Source organism: Notolepis coatsorum, assembly GCF_963971535.1.
Source record: "Notolepis coatsorum genome assembly, chromosome: 2".
Taxonomy (NCBI): Eukaryota; Metazoa; Chordata; class Actinopteri; order Aulopiformes; family Paralepididae; genus Notolepis; species Notolepis coatsorum.
In genome coordinates, this window is record NC_140166.1 from 64,061,392 (window position 1) to 64,080,681 (window position 19,290).

The 19,290-nt window shown below is 42.3% G+C and overlaps 1 protein-coding gene across 1 annotated transcript in view; it reads right to left on the minus strand.

Annotated features, from left to right (window-relative positions):
- Window positions 1–18,661, minus strand: part of tp53bp1 (tumor protein p53 binding protein, 1) — a 102,085-nt gene extending 83,424 nt beyond the window's left edge. Inside the window, exons 1-7 of the mRNA XM_084308193.1 lie at window positions 18,575–18,661; window positions 16,002–16,201; window positions 12,936–13,005; window positions 9,202–9,295; window positions 5,242–5,303; window positions 3,773–3,859; window positions 2,969–3,023 (exon numbers count right to left, since the gene is read on the minus strand). Of these exons, the coding sequence (XP_084164319.1) occupies window positions 2,969–3,023; window positions 3,773–3,859; window positions 5,242–5,303; window positions 9,202–9,295; window positions 12,936–13,005; window positions 16,002–16,184 (551 nt within the window). The 5' untranslated portion in view covers window positions 16,185–16,201; window positions 18,575–18,661. The remainder of the gene's footprint in view (window positions 1–2,968; window positions 3,024–3,772; window positions 3,860–5,241; window positions 5,304–9,201; window positions 9,296–12,935; window positions 13,006–16,001; window positions 16,202–18,574) is intronic.
- Window positions 18,662–19,290: the final 629 nt, after the last annotated feature.

Genomic DNA, 19,290 nt, shown 5'->3' on the forward strand with positions numbered 1-19,290 from the left:
AATCTCTGACATCACAGATATGCACATTTTCAGATGACTCAGTTCAGTGAGGGTGAATATTGTGAGAGGAGAATTGGAAGAATTCGCCAATATGAGAATTAGAGACATATATCCTATTAATATAAGTCCACATAGCTAAGAAACAATGGTAAACACTGAAAAAAGCCATTTATAAGATAGTTCCCCTTTAAGCACATGTATAGTCAATTGGTCCTGTTGTTCAGCCTCACAATGCTATTTGATAGTAAATGTGTTTATATGTCCCACCCTCTGGCCTCTGAAGTTGCTAATTTCTTTTTAATTTGGGCCTCACAGGGTTAACCTCTTAAGCCCGAGATATACAGTAAAAGTGTATATTTTCAGCATTATGTTTGTTTACCAATTATTTTAACTGTTATTAGTGAAATATAAGATTATAGAAATCTCAGGGCATTGAGTCGGAAACCGGCGCATATTGACAGGAGGAAGTGGCACAGCCAAAAGTGAGTGTAGTCTTTTGTAGGAAGAGACTCAGGGCTTTCAAATTTCGAAAAACTACCCTACCCAGCTCACACCAGCCCCTGTCAATCATCCGACTTCTGGATTTACTTTTTAATTTCTCTTATTTTTTGGGATTATCTCCCACAAACCTGAACGTTATTGCCATAAAACAGAACGCAGTTAGTTTCTCTACCTTTCTGTGAACGTCTTGCAAAAAACGGTGTTGCAATATGATGAAAAATGGTGAATTTACATTATAAAAAAGATGGCAGAATTCAGTACTGTATCTACAAAACCTTCTGTTTAATCATCTTCCCTTTATTCATTTGCTTAGATTTTTCAGGTCTGGTCAATTTTAGCATGGTGTTATTTACAGTCAAAGATAATTTTTTTTTTAAATAGAATTGATATTCTCCTTTGGTTCATTACAATTTACTCAAGCCTAGTAACAGACACACTATTTCTGACACTGATCCATATATGTCCCTAGATTCAGATACCAAGAACATGCAAATGGACCATTTAAAAAAAAATTGTAAATGTTTATTCTACGTCCTTATGGAATGAGTGACATAAAAAAAAAAAGTAAAAAAAAAATAAAAAAAGTAAAAAAAAAAAAAAAAATTATTTATTTTTATGGACGGAAGAGCCGCACATTGACGGGCAAAGAGCCGCATGCGGCTCGCGAGCCGCGGGTTGGCCACCCCTGGTCTAGAGAATGATTTATGACGTGATGTCATTTGCGGTCCGGTACTGGACTGCAGGGGTGGAAGAGGTTAATTGACCTGCCTGGTTAAATAAAGGTTTGATTAAAAAAATAAAGGTTGGGGAGCTCCAGTAGCTCACCACGTACCGCGAGTGCTATTTCAGCGCCGTGGACAACCGCGCTCGCGCGGATCTGGGGCTGAGCGCGTTCGAATCCCGGACGGCAGCCGTGCCTTTCCCAGAGTGTCTTTCCCCCCCATCTGAACCCTTTCAGCCTGCTTCTGTCGGTCGAACTTGACCAAGTATGAATGCGAAGAAAAAGCGATAAACGCTAAAAAGAACCAGGTGACTGGTCAAAGTTTAAAAATAAAATAAAAATAAAGGTTTTGTAAACTCATCATCACTGTAAATGAGGGTAACCTCAAGTGTCTGAGTTGAAATAAAGGTTTGAAATTAAATTAAATTATTCTGTAAAGATTCTAGGGCTGTTTCCTTGACTAAAACAATTCTTCAACTAATAGTCAAAGAATTTCTCGACTAATCGAATAGTTGATTTCATTGACTAAATCAGTGTTTCTCAAAGTGTGGGGCGCCCCCCAGGGGGGGCCCAGAGGCATGACAGGGGGGGCCTTGAGATTAAAAAAAAATATTTGATTACAGAAAATTATCACTAAAGTGCTATCTGTTGCAGCTGCACTGTTCTCCATAAAAATACCATATTTGGATACGTTTAACCATTTCTCAAAATCTGAAAATCATTATTTAATAAAACACAGAAAAGGATCACCAAGTTACTCTGGATAAAAAAAAACTTTACAGACAACATTGAGACAAAGCTTCCTGACACATCTCCATCCAAACTCTTGGAAGAACTCATTGAAATCTCATCTGATACCACCTGGAGAGCTAGTTTCAGAGTGTGGTGCTGAGTACCAAGTATCTCATGATGCAGCAGTTAAGGTGTTGATACCATTCAGCACCACATATCTGTGTGAAGCTGGCTTTTCATCCATGACAGCTCTGAAAACAAAATATAGGGCCAAGTTGAGCCTTGAGGATGACATGCGTGTTGCCTTGTCAAAGACTGACAGCAATAAAGACTGTTTGCTTATTTCCTATGTTCGCTTTGTAAATTCCCAGTCAGTGAGTGAAGATCTGCTGTTTTGCAAATATGTCAAAACAGAGCGCTGATGAGCTCTTCAAAATTATTGACAGTTACCTGACAGAACATGGACTGAAATGGGAGAACTGTGTGGGCTTTTGCTCTGACGGTGCGCAGGCCATGGCAGGGAAAAGGAGGGGGCTACAGGCGCTCATCAAGGGGGTCTCGCCAAACGCGCAATGGACGCACTGTAAATTCACAGAGAGGCGCCAGCGTCAAGACCGCTTAGCCCTGAGCTGAATGAGGTTTTGACAGAAGTTATAAACATGGTAAATTTCATCAAAACCCGACCCCTAAAAGCGCGCCTGTTCTCTGCGCTGTGTGAGGAGATGGGAGCTGACCATTCTGCAGTGCTGTTTCACAGCGAGGCAAGGTGGCTCTCGCGAGGGAAGGTGTTGTCAATTTGAAAGGTCACGATATTGGTGTTATTTCAATCAATTTAAACATGGCCCATTTCATGACTATTTTGTTGGGGCGAGGGGGGGGGGGGCCCAAAATATTTTGGTCCGCCAAAGGGGGGCCTGACAGAAAAGGTTTGAGAAGCACTGGACTAAATGATGAAATGATGACTGCATGATTAGAATTAAAACTAGCGTTCCATTCTTTCCTGAGTCAACGTACCTCTTTGTGTTTGGCTCTTTTATGGCTGCCGTCCCAGTGCTGGCCTTCATGTCTGCTGCAGACAGAAACACAACACAGTTCAGAAACACAACAGTTCAGAAACACAACAGTTCAGAAACAACCGTTCAGAAACAGAACACAGTTCAGAAGCAACAGTTCAGAAACAGAACACAGTTCAGAAACACAACAGTTCAGAACCAGAATGCAGACAGAAACAGAACACAGTGTAGAAACAGAACAGTTCAGAAACAGAACAGTTCAGAAACAGAACACAGTTCAGAAACAGAACAGGTCAGAAACAGAACACAGTTCAGAAACAGAACAGTTCAGAGACAGAACAGTTCAGAAACAGAACACAGTTCAGAAACAGAACAGTTCAGAAACAGAACACAGTTCAGAAACAGAACACAGTTCAGAAACAGAACAGTTCAGAAACAGAACACAGTTCAGAAACAGAACACAGTTCAGAAACACAACAGTTCAGAACCAGAATGCAGACAGAAACAGAACACAGTGTAGAAACAGAACAGTTCAGAAACAGAACAGTTCAGAAACAGAACACAGTTCAGAAACAGAACAGGTCAGAAACAGAACACAGTTCAGAAACAGAACAGTTCAGAGACAGAACAGTTCAGAAACAGAACACAGTTCAGAAACAGAACAGTTCAGAAACAGAACACAGTTCAGAAACAGAACACAGTTCAGAAACAGAACAGTTGAGAAACAGAACAGTTCAGAAACAGAACACAGTACAGAACACAGTTCAGAAACAGAATGCAGACAGAACACAGTTCAGATGGTTACCTGATTGGCTGTGCTGTCTGTCAGTCACGTCCTCCTCTCCTCCCAGGACCTGGCTCTCAGACAGCTCCAGCCCCAGTTGGGAGGTTCCTCCAGAAGGAAGGATATTGAATGTCACTCAGAGATGCTGGCCCTGCCCTAATGCCACACGTCACTCAGAGATGCTGGCCCCGCCCTAATGCCACACGTCACTCACGGAGATGCTAGCCCCGCCCTAATCCCACACGCAGACTCTTGTATTAAAGGGATAGTTCAGATTTTAGGGATATTAAAGTTGTATGGAATACTTGCTAGTAATGTAGTTGATACAATGCAATTAGCTTAATCACAGAGTCCTGTGGTCGGAGTTCTGACCGGGTTCCAAGCGAACCAGGAAGCTTCAAAAACAGGCGGGGTCATGAGGGGTCACGAGACAGAACAGTGTTAATCCACACCTTGCGAGATGCTCGAGGGCCGTGGTGTCTGTTAGAGCCATATGAAATCCGTTTTATTTTTTTCCAAATTCCATTTAATTTTTTCCCAAATTCCGTTTTTTCCGTTTTAATATTTCAGAATTCTGTATTTTGCTTTGTACGCTCATTTTACCATCAGAAATAGTGTCTAATAAGTGGGAATGAATAAATGTCCACAATTTAATAAGATATAACAGTCCATTTAATAGGGCTGTCTTAAATACTTCGAAGCTTCGAAGCTTCGTTCGATGGGCATGGGATTCGAATATGAAAATAAAATTTGATTATTAAAAAATATAAAAATATAAATGATATATATATATTTTTTTGCAAAATCAACTCTGCCTCTCTTTGTTAACTACAACAAGCAATGCTGCTTGTTATTTAAGATGAGGCCGGACTCGGCACTGACAGATTTGTGTTCATTGTGCTGCTTTTATAAAGCCTCAAATGATGGCTTACAATATTTCATGAAAGCAAAGTGTTTTGTTTGTCTAAGATTTAAAAAGGTTTAAACTTTACAGCACTGACAAAGTTGAACAAAGTGCTGTACAAGTCCCACAACATTAAAAAAAAAAAAAAAAAAAAAAAAATTTTACAGTTGATTCCATTTTTATTGCTCAATTCCGCGATTCCGTCCGCGATTCCGTGATCGCGGATTTCATATGGCTCTAGTGTCTGTTACCTGTCTGTTACCTGCAGATCATGGTGTCTGTTAATGCAATTCTTGATACCTTTTTCACTAAAACAGAAGCAAGATTGAACTCCTCCCCCTGAAGCTCCTCCCCCTGAAGCTCCTCCCCCTGAAACCTTCCACTTCCTGTGTTTTTCAGATCCCACCCACCCTACAACACATCCACCTTGTTATTTACTTATACTTAGTTGTAAGTAAGATTTATTGTATTTTATTGCACATACCGCAGACACTGACAGTCTATTGTTTATTGTATATAAAACTATCTGAATCTGAATATACTAAGGAGACTCATCATCATAATAATAATAATAATAATATCCTACCTTCAGACGTAGAGCAGTGTGTGGAGGAACCAGGCTCCATAACCATGTTCTCTGATGCACACCTACAAGATCAATAACACATTAACTCATTGAACGCCAAAAACGAGATTTCTCTCGTTTTTCCTTTTTTTGATTATTATTATTCTAAACAGTCACGCGGACCTTGGTGTGTGTTCCTGGGACCTCTGAGTACATTAGAATTGAAATGACGATCGAATCCTGGTAGGTGGCAGTATCGTCTACCCTTTGAACTGGGCTAGTGTAGTGTGGGGCCCACGCCGCAGTTGAGATCACTCGAGAGGGAGCAGCAGTGAGTAGAGAGGTACCAATGGCGATCGTGACTTTGAGATTATTATGAAGAGGACAAAACTATCACACTTATGGTTTGATAAGGTGCGTTTTCACCGGACTACATTGGACTCAGCACTTCTGGTAAATCATAAAAATGCTATAGTCAAACCGGCCGAGGAGGTAACATTATCTGTCGCCGAGTTGAGAGCACCCCAGACTAGAGCCAACTAATGTTCGGCAATGGCGATCGCCTAGAGCGAACTATTGGAGATTATTATGAAGAGGACAAATGGTGACGATCCATCCATAACATAAGGTGCGTTTTCACCAGACTATGTTGGATTCTAGTATTTTCAAACAGGCTGTTTGGATGTAGTTACCTGGATGTAACGTTACCCTGGCGCTGCTAACGGGCCAACTAACGTTATATTTATTGATCCTGTTCTGACCCAAGACACTTGGAACAAGAGTGGACAGGGTTTTGGTGGACCTGCTGACAAAGGTAACGTCTATTTTACAGAACCCCATCATAATCACCCCAGCGTCGGAAAACGACCCCCCCCCCCCCCCCCCCCCCCCCCCTTGGTGGCTTTGTGAATAGAAACATTCCATATATGGTTATGTTTACCTTTGAAATAATATAGGTTTCAGGCGAGCAACCCGAACGATTTGCGCATTTGCACATAACACGTCATAACTCCCGTTCCAGGAAATCAGCCTGGATTATTAGTAACGTGGCGATCTTTAGCACGGGATAGGGCACAAACGAAGGTATGTAGACATACACTGTTTTTTCCATGTTGGTGTATAAATAGTGCCTGTCAAATGAGCCATACTATTGTCTCCATAGCTATCAAGAATCAAGAATCAAGAGGTTTATTTGTCACATACATACCAGGGCATACAGTGAAATGCGGGTGGTCATGCCCGCATTGATTGTGCAAAATACAATAATAAAATAGAATAAAATAGGCATAGAAAAAATTTAATAGATAAGACACAATATATGCATGGTAAAAAAAGACATGCTAGGTTCCTGAGAAACTGGTTCGGTAGCACTTTATAATAACACCCTGTTATAATACATTTATAAGGTATTTGTAGATAATGAACTAATCATGAACAAACCATTTATATACATTCATAAATGATTATTAAATCATTTATAACTATATTTGTATAACATTTACAGATTAGTTCTACATTATTTATAACTCATTATCAACATTGTTTGTACTTGATTTGTTCATCATTAAATAATGTTGTTTAATGTGTAGTAACACATTTGTAGATGCTTTGAAAAATGGATATGAAAAAACGACTATAGTGTATCTCCATTTATTTTTCATGTTCAACAAATGATTTGTTAAGATATTCATAAAACATTTATAAATCATTTGCAGATGCTATCGTGGGGGCCAATCTAAAGTGAAGCCTATTCATCATTAACAAGTGTCTAATACAGTTAATTATTTGTTTACTTTTTCATCACATGTTACAAATGTTGTAGGCAGCTTTCGGATACACCCTTCTTTGTGACATCAAACAGTATAGGACTAAAGATAAATGCAATTTTATTAACATATAAAATACATGTACATGACAGTGTAACATCGGGGGGCACTAGGACCCAGGAGTACCCTGGCGGTATTGAAGAGTATCTAGAGAGGAAGTCTCACGCGAGCGAGACTTGACGTCACGTGTGTTGCCGTCTGTTTGAATGGAAGCACAAGTTATCCGTGCTGCGTCTATACTTTCGCTTTTCAGGTATGAGCAGGTTAAACACCTTTTTTTGTTGGTAAATCTATTCCATCATTTCCGACCTACAAACAACTCTTATATGTTGTGTAGACGTTCGTGTAGATGTGGTGGCCGCTAACGTTACATTTGGTCCTAATGTGTGCTCAGTGTGCTCAGTATGATGACGACACAACACACAAGAGTAATAATTATTTGTGTCGTGTCATTATCACTGAGCACACTGAGCACACATTAGGACCAAATGTAAAGTTTAGCGGCCACCACATCTACACGAACGTCTACACAACATATAAGAGTTGTTTGTAGGTCGGAAATGATGGAATAGATTTACCAACACAAAAAGGTGTTTAACCTGCTCATACCTGAAAAGCGAAAGTATAGACGCAGCACGGATAACTTGTGCTTCCATTCAAACAGACGGCAACACACGTGACGTCAAGTCTCGCTCGCGTGGGACTTCCTCTCTAGATACTCTTCAATACCGCCAGGGTACTCCTGGGTCCTAGTGCCCCCTATGTTACACTATGTCATGTACATGTATTTTATATGTTAATAAAATTGCATTTATCTTTAGTCCTATACTGTTTGATGTCACAAAGAAGGGTGTATCCGAAAGCTGCCTACAACATTTGTAACATGTGATGAAAAAGTAAACAAATAATTAACTGTATTAGACACTTGTTAATGATGAATAGGCTTCACTTTAGATTGGCCCCCACGATAGCATCTGCAAATGATTTATAAATGTTTTATGAATGTCTTAACAAATCATTTGTTGAACATGAAAAATAAATGGAGATACACTATAGTCGTTTTTTCATATCCATTTTTCAAAGCATCTACAAATGTGTTACTACACATTAAACAACATTATTTAATGATGAACAAATCAAGTACAAACAATGTTGATAATGAGTTATAAATAATGTAGAATTAATCTGTAAATGTTATACAAATATAGTTATAAATGATTTAATAATCATTTATGAATGTATATAAATGGTTTGTTCATGATTAGTTCATTATCTACAAATACCTTATAAATGTATTATAACAGGGTGTTATTATAAAGTGCTACCACTGGTTCTTATATACACTACTATGTAATATACAATTTACAATGTTAACTCTTAGCTATAATATAGAATATACGATAGCTCCGCAAACATTGTGGTGAAAATGATCAATAACGCATGGCGCCAGGGATTAAAGATGGAAAAACAGCGTGGCGCTCAATGAATTAAGCCCTAGCCATATTTTCTGAAAATTCACCTAAATGTACACATACCCAAGTAAAAGGAAGATTGCTCCACCTCTACAAGGTCCATTTGCATGTTCTTGGTATCTAGGGACATCTATGGACCTCAGGGAATGTATTCCCAGTGTCAGAAATATTGTGTCTGTTACTATGCTTGAGTAAATTGTAATGACCGAAATTGTTCCATCTTTGACGGTAAATAACACCATGCTAACATTGACCAAAAGTGAAAAACAAAGGGTTTTTGTAGTAACTGTATGTTACTATTGCACTTTACTGTTACATTTGCACTCTGGTTGGATGTTGGATGTTGTATTGTACTTGTGCTGTATAACGACAATTTGAATCTAATCTCTGATCTCTTTGAGATCAGTCACAAATCGCTTCCGCGCTACCCGTTGAATGGGTCAGCATGGTGCAGGTGCAATGCAGACCCTTTCGCTGTTTTGCACATGCCTCCTTCGCCTTATAAGGAGCTGGCAGGGCATGTCTGTATGCAAATTCAGGTGTACGAGAACACGCTTGCCGTTTAAGAATGAGTGATGTTTTTCATTCATGGGAACCCAGCTGCAAAAGAGACCGTTTCACACGTTCAGGAATCTGGAGGAGGATTTTGGTAAATTGACAGAAAAACAACAGGGTTTCTGCACCTGCTCGCTGAATGCGGTTGGCTGCGGGGGGTGGGGCAGACAGCGATGACCTGGCTCTCCTCCTGCGCTCCTGTGCTGCAGCTGGCCTCACCGCCTGAGAGGAAATAACAACACAGCCACCAAGGAACTATAAAAGAAGGAAGGGTCACTGTGTAGCCAGTGGCGTTGCGCAATATGTTGGGGCCCCCCCGCAGAGCAGACCATGAGGCCCCGCCCACTCCCCTAAATCAATAATAAAGTGGGAAAATGTAGCCTTTTTTTTCACCGCGTGGGAGCAAATTCGAGACACATATTCGGTTGCAAAAAGGTGTCCCACGGTATCCTCTATGGCCGTGAATATTTTCACGCGGATCGGAATCACGGCGCGCCCGTGGGACACTTTTCCGTTTCGGCGAGTTTATTCCACGCTTTCAGCTTTCCTTTTCTAAGCATTTTCGGGGCTACATATGAATGAGTAATAGTTGCGGGACACCCAGATGTTTCCACGGTAGAAAGCTCGCGTGGATCCTATAATAGGCTCACTTAATACAGCGTTTTTAAAATCACGCGAAATCTTCAGGGTCGCGAGCCGACCTTTTCCCCTCGTTTTCGATGATGGAAGTGATTTAGGAAAAGCTTCGGCACGCCGAGAGGTACCTGTGGATTTAATCTAATTTAATTTAATATTCGGCCCGTGGGAGCACTCGGGGGTGCTAAGATAAGTGATATAATAATAACAACAACGACCACTGCCCAGTCCGCGTACAGTCCGCTCGACTATGGGAGCACCTTCACGCTCAGCTCTGCGGAGCGACACAAACAATGTAACCATACATGTAACCTGTAGTAGCATACTGGTTATGGCGAATAAAACATTCTATTCTTCTAACCTATCTCGGCGGCTGTAGCGTGGCTGTGGGCCTGGCTGGGCTGTCTGTCTGCCTGGACTCGGAGCTGACCGGGGGGTTGAGGTGGGGAGCTTACTGCCGATGCATCTTCAGTAACGTTAGAGTCAGTATACCTTTGCTGGCTGCTGAAACAATGATGTTCTTTTTCGTAGCTTTGCCGTCTCCTGTTTGGCTTTCGCTCTCATCTTGTTTTTCTTGCCGCTGTGTTTTGAACGGCAACGCTGCCCAGCCTGCCAATGAACATTAGTCAGCCGGCTAGCCCTATCACAGGTGAGCAAATAATTACAACATAGCAGGGAGGGGGGGCCCCGCCCTCTGCGCGAGATGCATCCAGCTGCAGCCCCACAGAACCATACTCCCACTGCCACACTGCGACCTGTTTGTTACGAAATCTAAGAGGATAGCCTACAGTGGGGGCGGGGCCCCCTAAGCTCCGGGGCCCCCCCGCACCGCGGGGGTAGCGGGGGCCTCCGCTACGCCACTGTGTGTAGCACTGTGAACACACTGACCGGAGTTGAATGGGATCAACGTCTCCTCGTTTATTTAAAACGGGTTATCACCTCAGATTTCAGAATCATCTGCAATGTGTTTCCTTGTTAACTAGCTGACGTGTGATATATTGGTTGATGTATATTTCCTCAGATATATATATATATGTATATTTTAATACAGGCTCCAATAGAACTGACACCAAGTCTGACACCAAGCAGAGCATAGAACACTGGTATTCTGACGTGATGACCCTTCCTTCTTTTATAGTTTTTCCTTGGTATAGAACGCTGGTAATCTGACATGGCGACCATTCCTTCTTTTATAGTTTCCTTGGTATTCTGACATGATGACCCTTCCTTCTTTTATAGTTTCCTGGGTATAGAACGCTGGTATTCTGACGTGACGACTCTTCCTTCTTTTATAGTTTCCTTGGTATAGAATTTTGTGTGGTGTATCATTGATTGTTATGGGGGCAATTTCTTCTGTTTGTCTTATAAATTGGGCTAATGGTTAGAGGGAAAGCGTGAATAGTCCGGGGCTCTGAGGACAACCCTGTCTAGAAGACCTAGGGACCCTAATTTCTTTCCAAACCCCATAGTCTCCAGCACCGTCCATTCTAGTCTATCAAAAGCCTTCAGGGCATCCAGAGATAGAACAGTAGGCCGGAGTTATATTGTCCTTACTGTTGTCAATTACATGCAATAATCTTCTACGGTTATCTGCGGCTAAGCGACCCCGAATAAATCCGGTTTGATCACTGTGTACCAGCACCGTCATATACTTCTGTAGACGCCGGTACTTTGGCAAACATTTTTAGATCGGCCCCCGAGAAGACTCAGTCATTGGGGCCCTTGTTCTTTTTGAGTAGTAAAGAAATTAAAGCCATCTTTACATCTCCCGAGAATCCCCCCTGTTCAATGGCGTGTTCAATCATCTCAAGCAACAATGGGCCCAACTGGTCCCAGAATGCTAGACCCTTCCTTCTTTTATAGTTTCCTTGGTATAGAACGCTGGTATTATGACGTGACGATGACCCTTCCTTCTTTTATAGTTTCCTGGGTATAGAACGCTGGTATTATGACGTGACGACCCTTCTTTTATAGTTTCCTGGGTTGCCACTAGGAAGTCACACACACAGGTCAATATTTTGGTCGACTCTGTTGGGCAACAGTCCAAGGAGTTGTCTCAACATTGTTGCTTTAATCCCGCAGGAACAGCCCAACAAACCCTCTCCAGTAGAATCTACATTATGTCTAGTAGGGATAGAGCACTTCATGTTAATCCAACCTGCCCGCCCCGCCCCCTGCTCTCCCCGCGCCGCCCCCTGCCCGCACCGCCTCCTGCTTGTTCCGCCCCCTGCCCGCCCGCGTCTATGCCAAATACAACGCAGTTCGGTTTCCGGGTTCCTCCGATTGGCCACGATGCCCACGTGACCCCGTGCTAGCACGCCCCCTTATCCACGCCTGCCGCTACGCCGCGCCAAGCTCCTCTGTGTGTTGCAGCGCGTGGCAGAGGTCCCTGTGTGTTCTCAACTTCCTCAATTTATACGCATGGAAGTATTGACTACGCCGTAACGAATCATTAAAAAAATATACCGTTAACTGGAATATGTTGTTTCTTTACACATATGTTGGATTATGTAATTGGTTTGTCATAAAATCGCTACTGCGTTGTACATCAGGGTGAACGCTGTTGGTAACACCACCCACTTCAATGACAGAGCTCTTGACTCAGAGTGGCGTTGGGCGTGATGCGCGACAATATTATAAAATACAATATTATAAAGCACTTAGCACTTTAAACTTACCAGAACTTTAGCACGCTGAGGCGGAAACAGGCTTCGACAGCGACTTTAGAAGCGGCTGATTAAACAAGACAAAAGCTAAATACGAAAGTGAAAGTCAAGTCGTCGCCACTCATAGAAAATATGAGAGCTCTGTAGCAATTTTATTGGTTTGTCATGACAAACCAATTACATAATCCAACATATGTGTAAAGAAACAACATATTCCAGTTAACGGTATATTTTTTTAATTATTTGTTACGGCGTAGTCAATACTTCCATGCGTATAAATTGAGGAAGTTGAGAACACACAGGGACCTCTGCCGCTCTGCCGCGCGCTGCAACACACAGAGGAGCTTGGCGCGGCGTAGCGGCAGGCGTGGATAAGGGGGCGTGCTAGCGCGGGGTCACGTGGGTGTCGTGGCCAATCAGAGGAACCCGGAAACCGAACTGCGTTGTATTTGGCATAGACGCTGCCCGCCCCTTGACTAAACCAAGTAGAATAAATAATGTACGTGACAAAGCCTGCTGTGTGCTTATTAGTCTACTGCAACTTGACCCTGAACACTAACCTGCTCCGCGCTGCTCTGATTGGCTATCAGTCTGAGAACATCTACTTCCTGTTGGCGATGAGATCACTTCCTGGAGGGAAGAAAACAGAGCAAAACAAAGAATTTTTATCTTTGATACAATAACATGGAATTTGATGAAAGAATGTGATCATCAAGATGTGATGTTATGATGTGATCCTTAACTCAATGGACGCCATACCCGAGTAAAGTCGGGTTAACTCGCCGACGCTTGAACGCCAAACCCGAGAAAAGTCGGGTTTTCATCGTTATTTCTTTTATTCGATATTTTCATTCATTATCCATCCAGGGAGCCTGGTGTTATCATAGGCAATGAGTCTGAGATCGCAAAAGTGCAATACCGGCCGCATCCTACCAGGCAGCGGTATCGAGCACCCTTTGAAACCTTGTGTCTTGGGCTGTGCGTCGATTATATGGGTCCGGGTCAGCTATTTTTCTCCGGGCAAGACGAGCGGTTATAACGCTCGGATTGAGAAGAATCAAATACTCCCGATGTTGTGTGGTGGATTATGTTGGCGACACGATGGACATCAATACTTGGAATGGCGATCAGATAATTGGAATATTCTTTTTGGGGTACATCCTAGTCAAGGTAAAGGCTATATGATATCAATCTTGCGTTGATCCAAGAATGTCTTCATTGCGATCCGAGCGTATGTGTGTAACGTTAGTCCGCAACGTATTGTTGGTGACGATCAAAGCATCAAAAAACGACCCCCCTCCCCACCCTTTCATGCATTCATGATGGAACATAATTAGGGATGCCCCGATCGATCGGCCAGCGATCGGTATCGGCCGATAATCAGTATAAATATGCGATCGGGGAATTCCGATAATGACTCATATTCGCCGATCGCGGAAAAACTGATCAAGTGGACTTCTCATTCGCTGTCTGTCTCAGACGCACAGGACCTGCAAACTGCCGCTGCTCCCTAGCCCCGCCCGCCCCTGTGTAGAGTTTGTAAACAGAGGAGGCGGCTCCTCTGCATTCGACCTGAGCTAACGTTAGCTACCTAGCTATCGTTACTGTTTAAACAAAATGACCCAGTCAACTATTCACTTTTAGTAGGCATTGTCTAACGGTATTTAGCCGGCTAGCTACTGATAGCTCCGGATATCAACAAATGCCCCAGGAAGTCTAGTAGTCCATGTTGATATCTCCGTTAGCTTGCATTAGCTTGCGTTAGCTGACGTTAGTTCTCTGTTCAAAACGAAATGTCCCATTGAACTAAAGTTCTGTCTTAACGTCATCTAGCCGGCTAGCAGTAGCTATAGATAGCTCTTGATATCAATGTCTTATAACATTGATTCAATGCGTATTGGAGCTGAGGGCTTGCTGAATGTAAAATGACCAAATAACCGTAACGTTACCAATGGGGTCCAGCTGCAGCGTCGGAGAATCCTTTTTGGAGCTGGAGGCTACTAGAGTACACAGACAGTGGAGCTGTTTGCAGATAGCGAGCATTTTGACTTGTTGCGTGGTGGCGATGTCTCGCAGATAATACAAGTACAAGTCTAATTATATAATATATATATTTTATAAAAAAAAAAAAACTTTTTATATAAAATAATTTTTAATTTCTTTTTAATCAAAAACAATCGGTATCGGATCGGTATCGGCCGATATGGCTCACGACGATCGGTGATCGGTATCGGTGGCAAAAAACGTGATCGGGGCATCCCTAAACATAATACCTATCATATGCATTTGATTTTTTTTATTGTAGCGTGTGTAGGGACGAAACGCCAATGCATTTAGTATAATACACGTTGCGGGCTATTACCAGCCTCCCAGGAATTACCCTAAAGCGCTCTAAAACCATACTTATATTCACCACGATATAAAACGGGAATGTATGGATGAAAAAATTATTTATTTTTCTCATATTGAACGATAGATAGGCGATGTCAAATGGGCCATAGTATTGTATCCATAGCTATAATATATAATATAATTATATCCCTGCAAACACCGCCACGTATTCCTATACTTTAGAACGCTGGCCTTTTAACCACACATTACACATACCCCTCTCGCGCTGATTGAGTTAAGACATGATTTTATAATGTGATCATTAAGATGTGATGTTATGAGATCATTAAGACGTGATGTTATGAGATCATTAAGACGTGATGTTATGAGATCATTCCTGTGCCACTGTGGTTCATGTACAAGCGCACAACTTGAAGCTTGATGGATTCTCACGTATTCTGCCATGCGAGGTTAGCTAGATTTATGAAAGTAAGACAATAGAGGCCTTGCACGGAATGTTTGTGTAGTTCTCTTTCTTCCAACATGGCTGCCTGTAAGCAATCGTAACCACTTTCAAAATAAAATGCATAATTTATGTTTTTACCTGGTAGAGCAGGTGAAAGCACTGCAAAAGCTATTACTGTTCCACCGTGATTTGTTTACAAGATCCAGTAATAAGTAACACCAATTTATTACATTTCTGTTTATATATTTCTCATATCAACAAATAGCAACCGCTGTTTCTTCCAACATGGTGGACAAATGGGCATTGAAAACATTCTGTTTCTACATGAGTCTGACCAGTAGGGCTGAGCCCAAACGTTCGAACCTTCATTCGTTACTTTTATAAAAAAAATCTTTTAAATTTTTTTCCCCTATTCATTCTGTTTAAACCAATGGGGTTTTTCTTCACAGTTGCAGATAAAGATTAGGCTACACTAATATTATAGTATTAAAAAAAACTGATGAGTTATATTCATTAAAGAAAGTTGATTTAATTTATTTAGTTGGGCTGGGGCTTCTCCCTGGGGCTGGGTCTGGAAAGTTGATTTAATAAAAATAAAAAAATACTAATTTAATCAGATTAATCACTTTATTAAAATTGAGGATTTAGTTTGAGGATATTAAAAAAATATATATATATACGTTTAAAAATGTAAAATAAAATAAATATAAAAAAATAAAAATAAAAAATGTATTATTATTAAAAACGAAGGTTCGAACGTCCGTTCGCGAAAAACCCTGACGAAGTTCGAATCCCAAAAACAGGCTTCGGGGGAAACAGCCTTACTGACCAGGACCGGGCTGTGAGGAGGACTGTGCTGGAGACTGGACAGGCTCTGGGCCAGCAGGGTTCTGTAGCTGCTGTCCGGGTCGTCGTCCAGCGCTCCACTGTCCGGCTGGGAGTCCTCCACGATCAGACACGGCTTCTCGGGCTCTGGCAGGCTGGGCGACAGGTCACTTCCACCACGATCCATGAGACCACAGGCTCAGCCTGGAAACACAACACAGCTAAGTACCCAGAACCTGTGTACCTGAAACACACAGACAGCTAGCTACCCAGAACCTCTGGTACTGAAACACACAGACAGCTAGCTACCCAGAACCTCTGGTACTGAAACACACAGACAGCTAGCTACCCAGAACCTCTGGTACTGAAACACACAGACAGCTAGCTACCCAGAACCTCTGGTACTGAAACACACAGACAGCTAGCTACCCAGAACCTCTGGTACTGAAACACACAGACAGCTAGCTACCCAGAACCTCTGGTACTGAAACACACAGACAGCTAGCTACCCAGAACCTCTGTACCTGAAACACACAGACAGCTAGCTACCCAGAACCTCTGTACCTGAAACACACAGACAGCTAGCTACCCAGAACCTCTGTACCTGAAACACACAGACAGACAGCTACCCAGAACCTCTGTACCTGAAACACACAGACAGCTAGCTACCCAGAACCTCTGTACCTGAAACACACAGACAGACAGACAGACAGACAGCTACCCAGAACCTCTAACTGAAACACACAGACAGACAGACAGCTACCCAGAACCTCTGTACCTGAAACACACAGACAGCTAGCTACCCAGAACCTCTGTACCTGAAACACACAGACAGACAGCTACCCAGAACCTCTGTACCTGAAACACACAGACAGACAGACAGACAGACAGCTACCCAGAACCTCTAACTGAAACACACAGACAGACAGACAGCTACCCAGAACCTCTGTACCTGAAACACACAGACAAGACAGACAGCTACCCAGAACCTCTGTACCTGAAACACACAGACAGACAGCTAGCTACCCAGAACCTCTGTACCTGAAACACACAGACAGACAGACAGCTACCCAGAACCTCTGGTACTGAAACACACAGATAGCTAGCTACACAGAACCTCTGTACCTGAAACACACAGACAGACAGACAGACAGCTACACAGAACCTCTGTACCTGAAACACACAGACAGACAGACAGACAGCTACCCAGAACCTCTGTACCTGAAACACACAGACAGACAGACAGACAGACAGACAGCTACCCAGAACATCTGTACCTGAAACACACAGACAGACAGACAGCTACCCAGAACCTCTGGTACTGAAACACACAGATAGCTAGCTACACAGAACATCTGTACCTGAAACACACAGACAGACAGACAGACAGCTACCCAGAACCTCTGTACCTGAAACACACAGACAGACAGACAGACAGACAGACAGACAGACAGACAGCTACCCAGAACATCTGTACCTGAAACACACAGACAAGACAGACAGCTACCCAGAACCTCTGTACCTGAAACACACAGACAGACAGCTAGCTACCCAGAACCTGTGTACCTGAAACACACAGACAGACAGGTAGCCAGAACCTCTGTACCTGAAACACACAGACAGACAGACAGACGACCACTGACAGGCTGTAAAGCATCGGAGTCTTCCCTGGGCCTACATTGATTGATTGAAAACTGTATTAACAGATTGCAGAACGGGTACAATACAGTACGGCTCAATACACACAATTGTTAAGGGGATGCAGACCAGAGAAAGACTTTCGTCTTGTTTACATCAGGGTCCCCCATTTTCAACTCATAATGTATCATTTGGTAAACAACTGGCTGCAGCCGACATGCTAAGCTAGCTTCAGCCTAACTAACCACGTGTGACAACAACGTCACAGCAAACTGGCACAGCGCCACCGTGAGGTGATAATAAGATGGTCCTATAAATAGATAGAATAGAAGTTACCTGCAACAAGTAGTTATAGTTGTATTCAAACATCTACCTTGGCTAGCTTGGCTCCACTAGCAGCTACAGCGAGGATGTGTGTGTTTATATTAATCTGCATGCCAATTACCTTACTTATTTTTATATCTATATGATCTAGCACAATCTCTGGAGCAAAACAGAAAGAAGCATTTTATATAAAAAGCATTCTGTACTTCTGTATGACAACTAATAAAGAAACTTGAAACTTGAATTAAAGTCTTCTTCTTCTTAGTGGGATCTTAGTGAACGAAAAGTGCAAATACAATGTTAGCATGAAGCTACGCGGTTGTTATTATTATTAACTACTTTTCTTAACGAACATCACGACAACAGAAAGAAACACCAACTACGTTGTTTGCGTGTTGGTCCCACCACGTTGTTGTTGTTGTTGTTGTTGTTGTTGTTGTTGTTGGTGAGAAGAGCACATAGCAAGATAGCATCATGTAGTGCTGTCTGCGTGTTGTTTAGTGTTGTTGTCCTGCAGACAGTGTGGCAGCACCGCCCTCACGGTGCATCTAGGTCGAGGAACCGAGCAGCGATGGTAAATAATAAATCAAACAACAACACAAGTATTTTACTTACATCATCATCATCCAGTCGTGTTAGATCAACATACTGTACACTGCTGCAGATATGGATGGTGTGTTGCTCTCTCTCTCTCTCTCTCTCTCTCTCTCTCTCTCTCTCTCTCTCTCTCTCTCTCTCTCTCTCTCTCTCTCTCTCTCTCTCTCTCTCTCTCACACACACACACCTACACGCACACACACATTTCGCGGCAAAACGGATTATCTTGGACGGAATTGGTCGAAGAGGAAAAGCTTTGAAGCTTTGGATTGGACCAGCGGTCACAGAGACCCTCCCACAACCCTCTGGATTGGACCAGCGGTCACAGAGACCCCCCCAGAACCCTCCCTCTCCTCCAATCGCGTCCAACATTCTTTTGGGCCTCGTTCACACTGCAAGCTTTGTTTTGATTCGGAACAGATTTTTCACATTCTTCTTTAGTATTAGATTACCTGAATACATGATCAAAATGAGTAAACATATTGCACCATTTAAAAAGCAGCTTAAAAAATACACATTAGAATGTACAGTAAAGGACCAAGTATGGTTTTGTCAATATTCCAATGTACAATTTCTACGTCAAATGTATATACTCTCTTTTCTGGACTCTTTTTGTATCACAAACAGTACTGTATTTGCAAATATGGTATGTAGCAGTACTGTCTATCTGTATGTCGTGTATGTCATATGTTATGATTAAATGAAAATTTGGGACCCTGATGTATTGATTGATT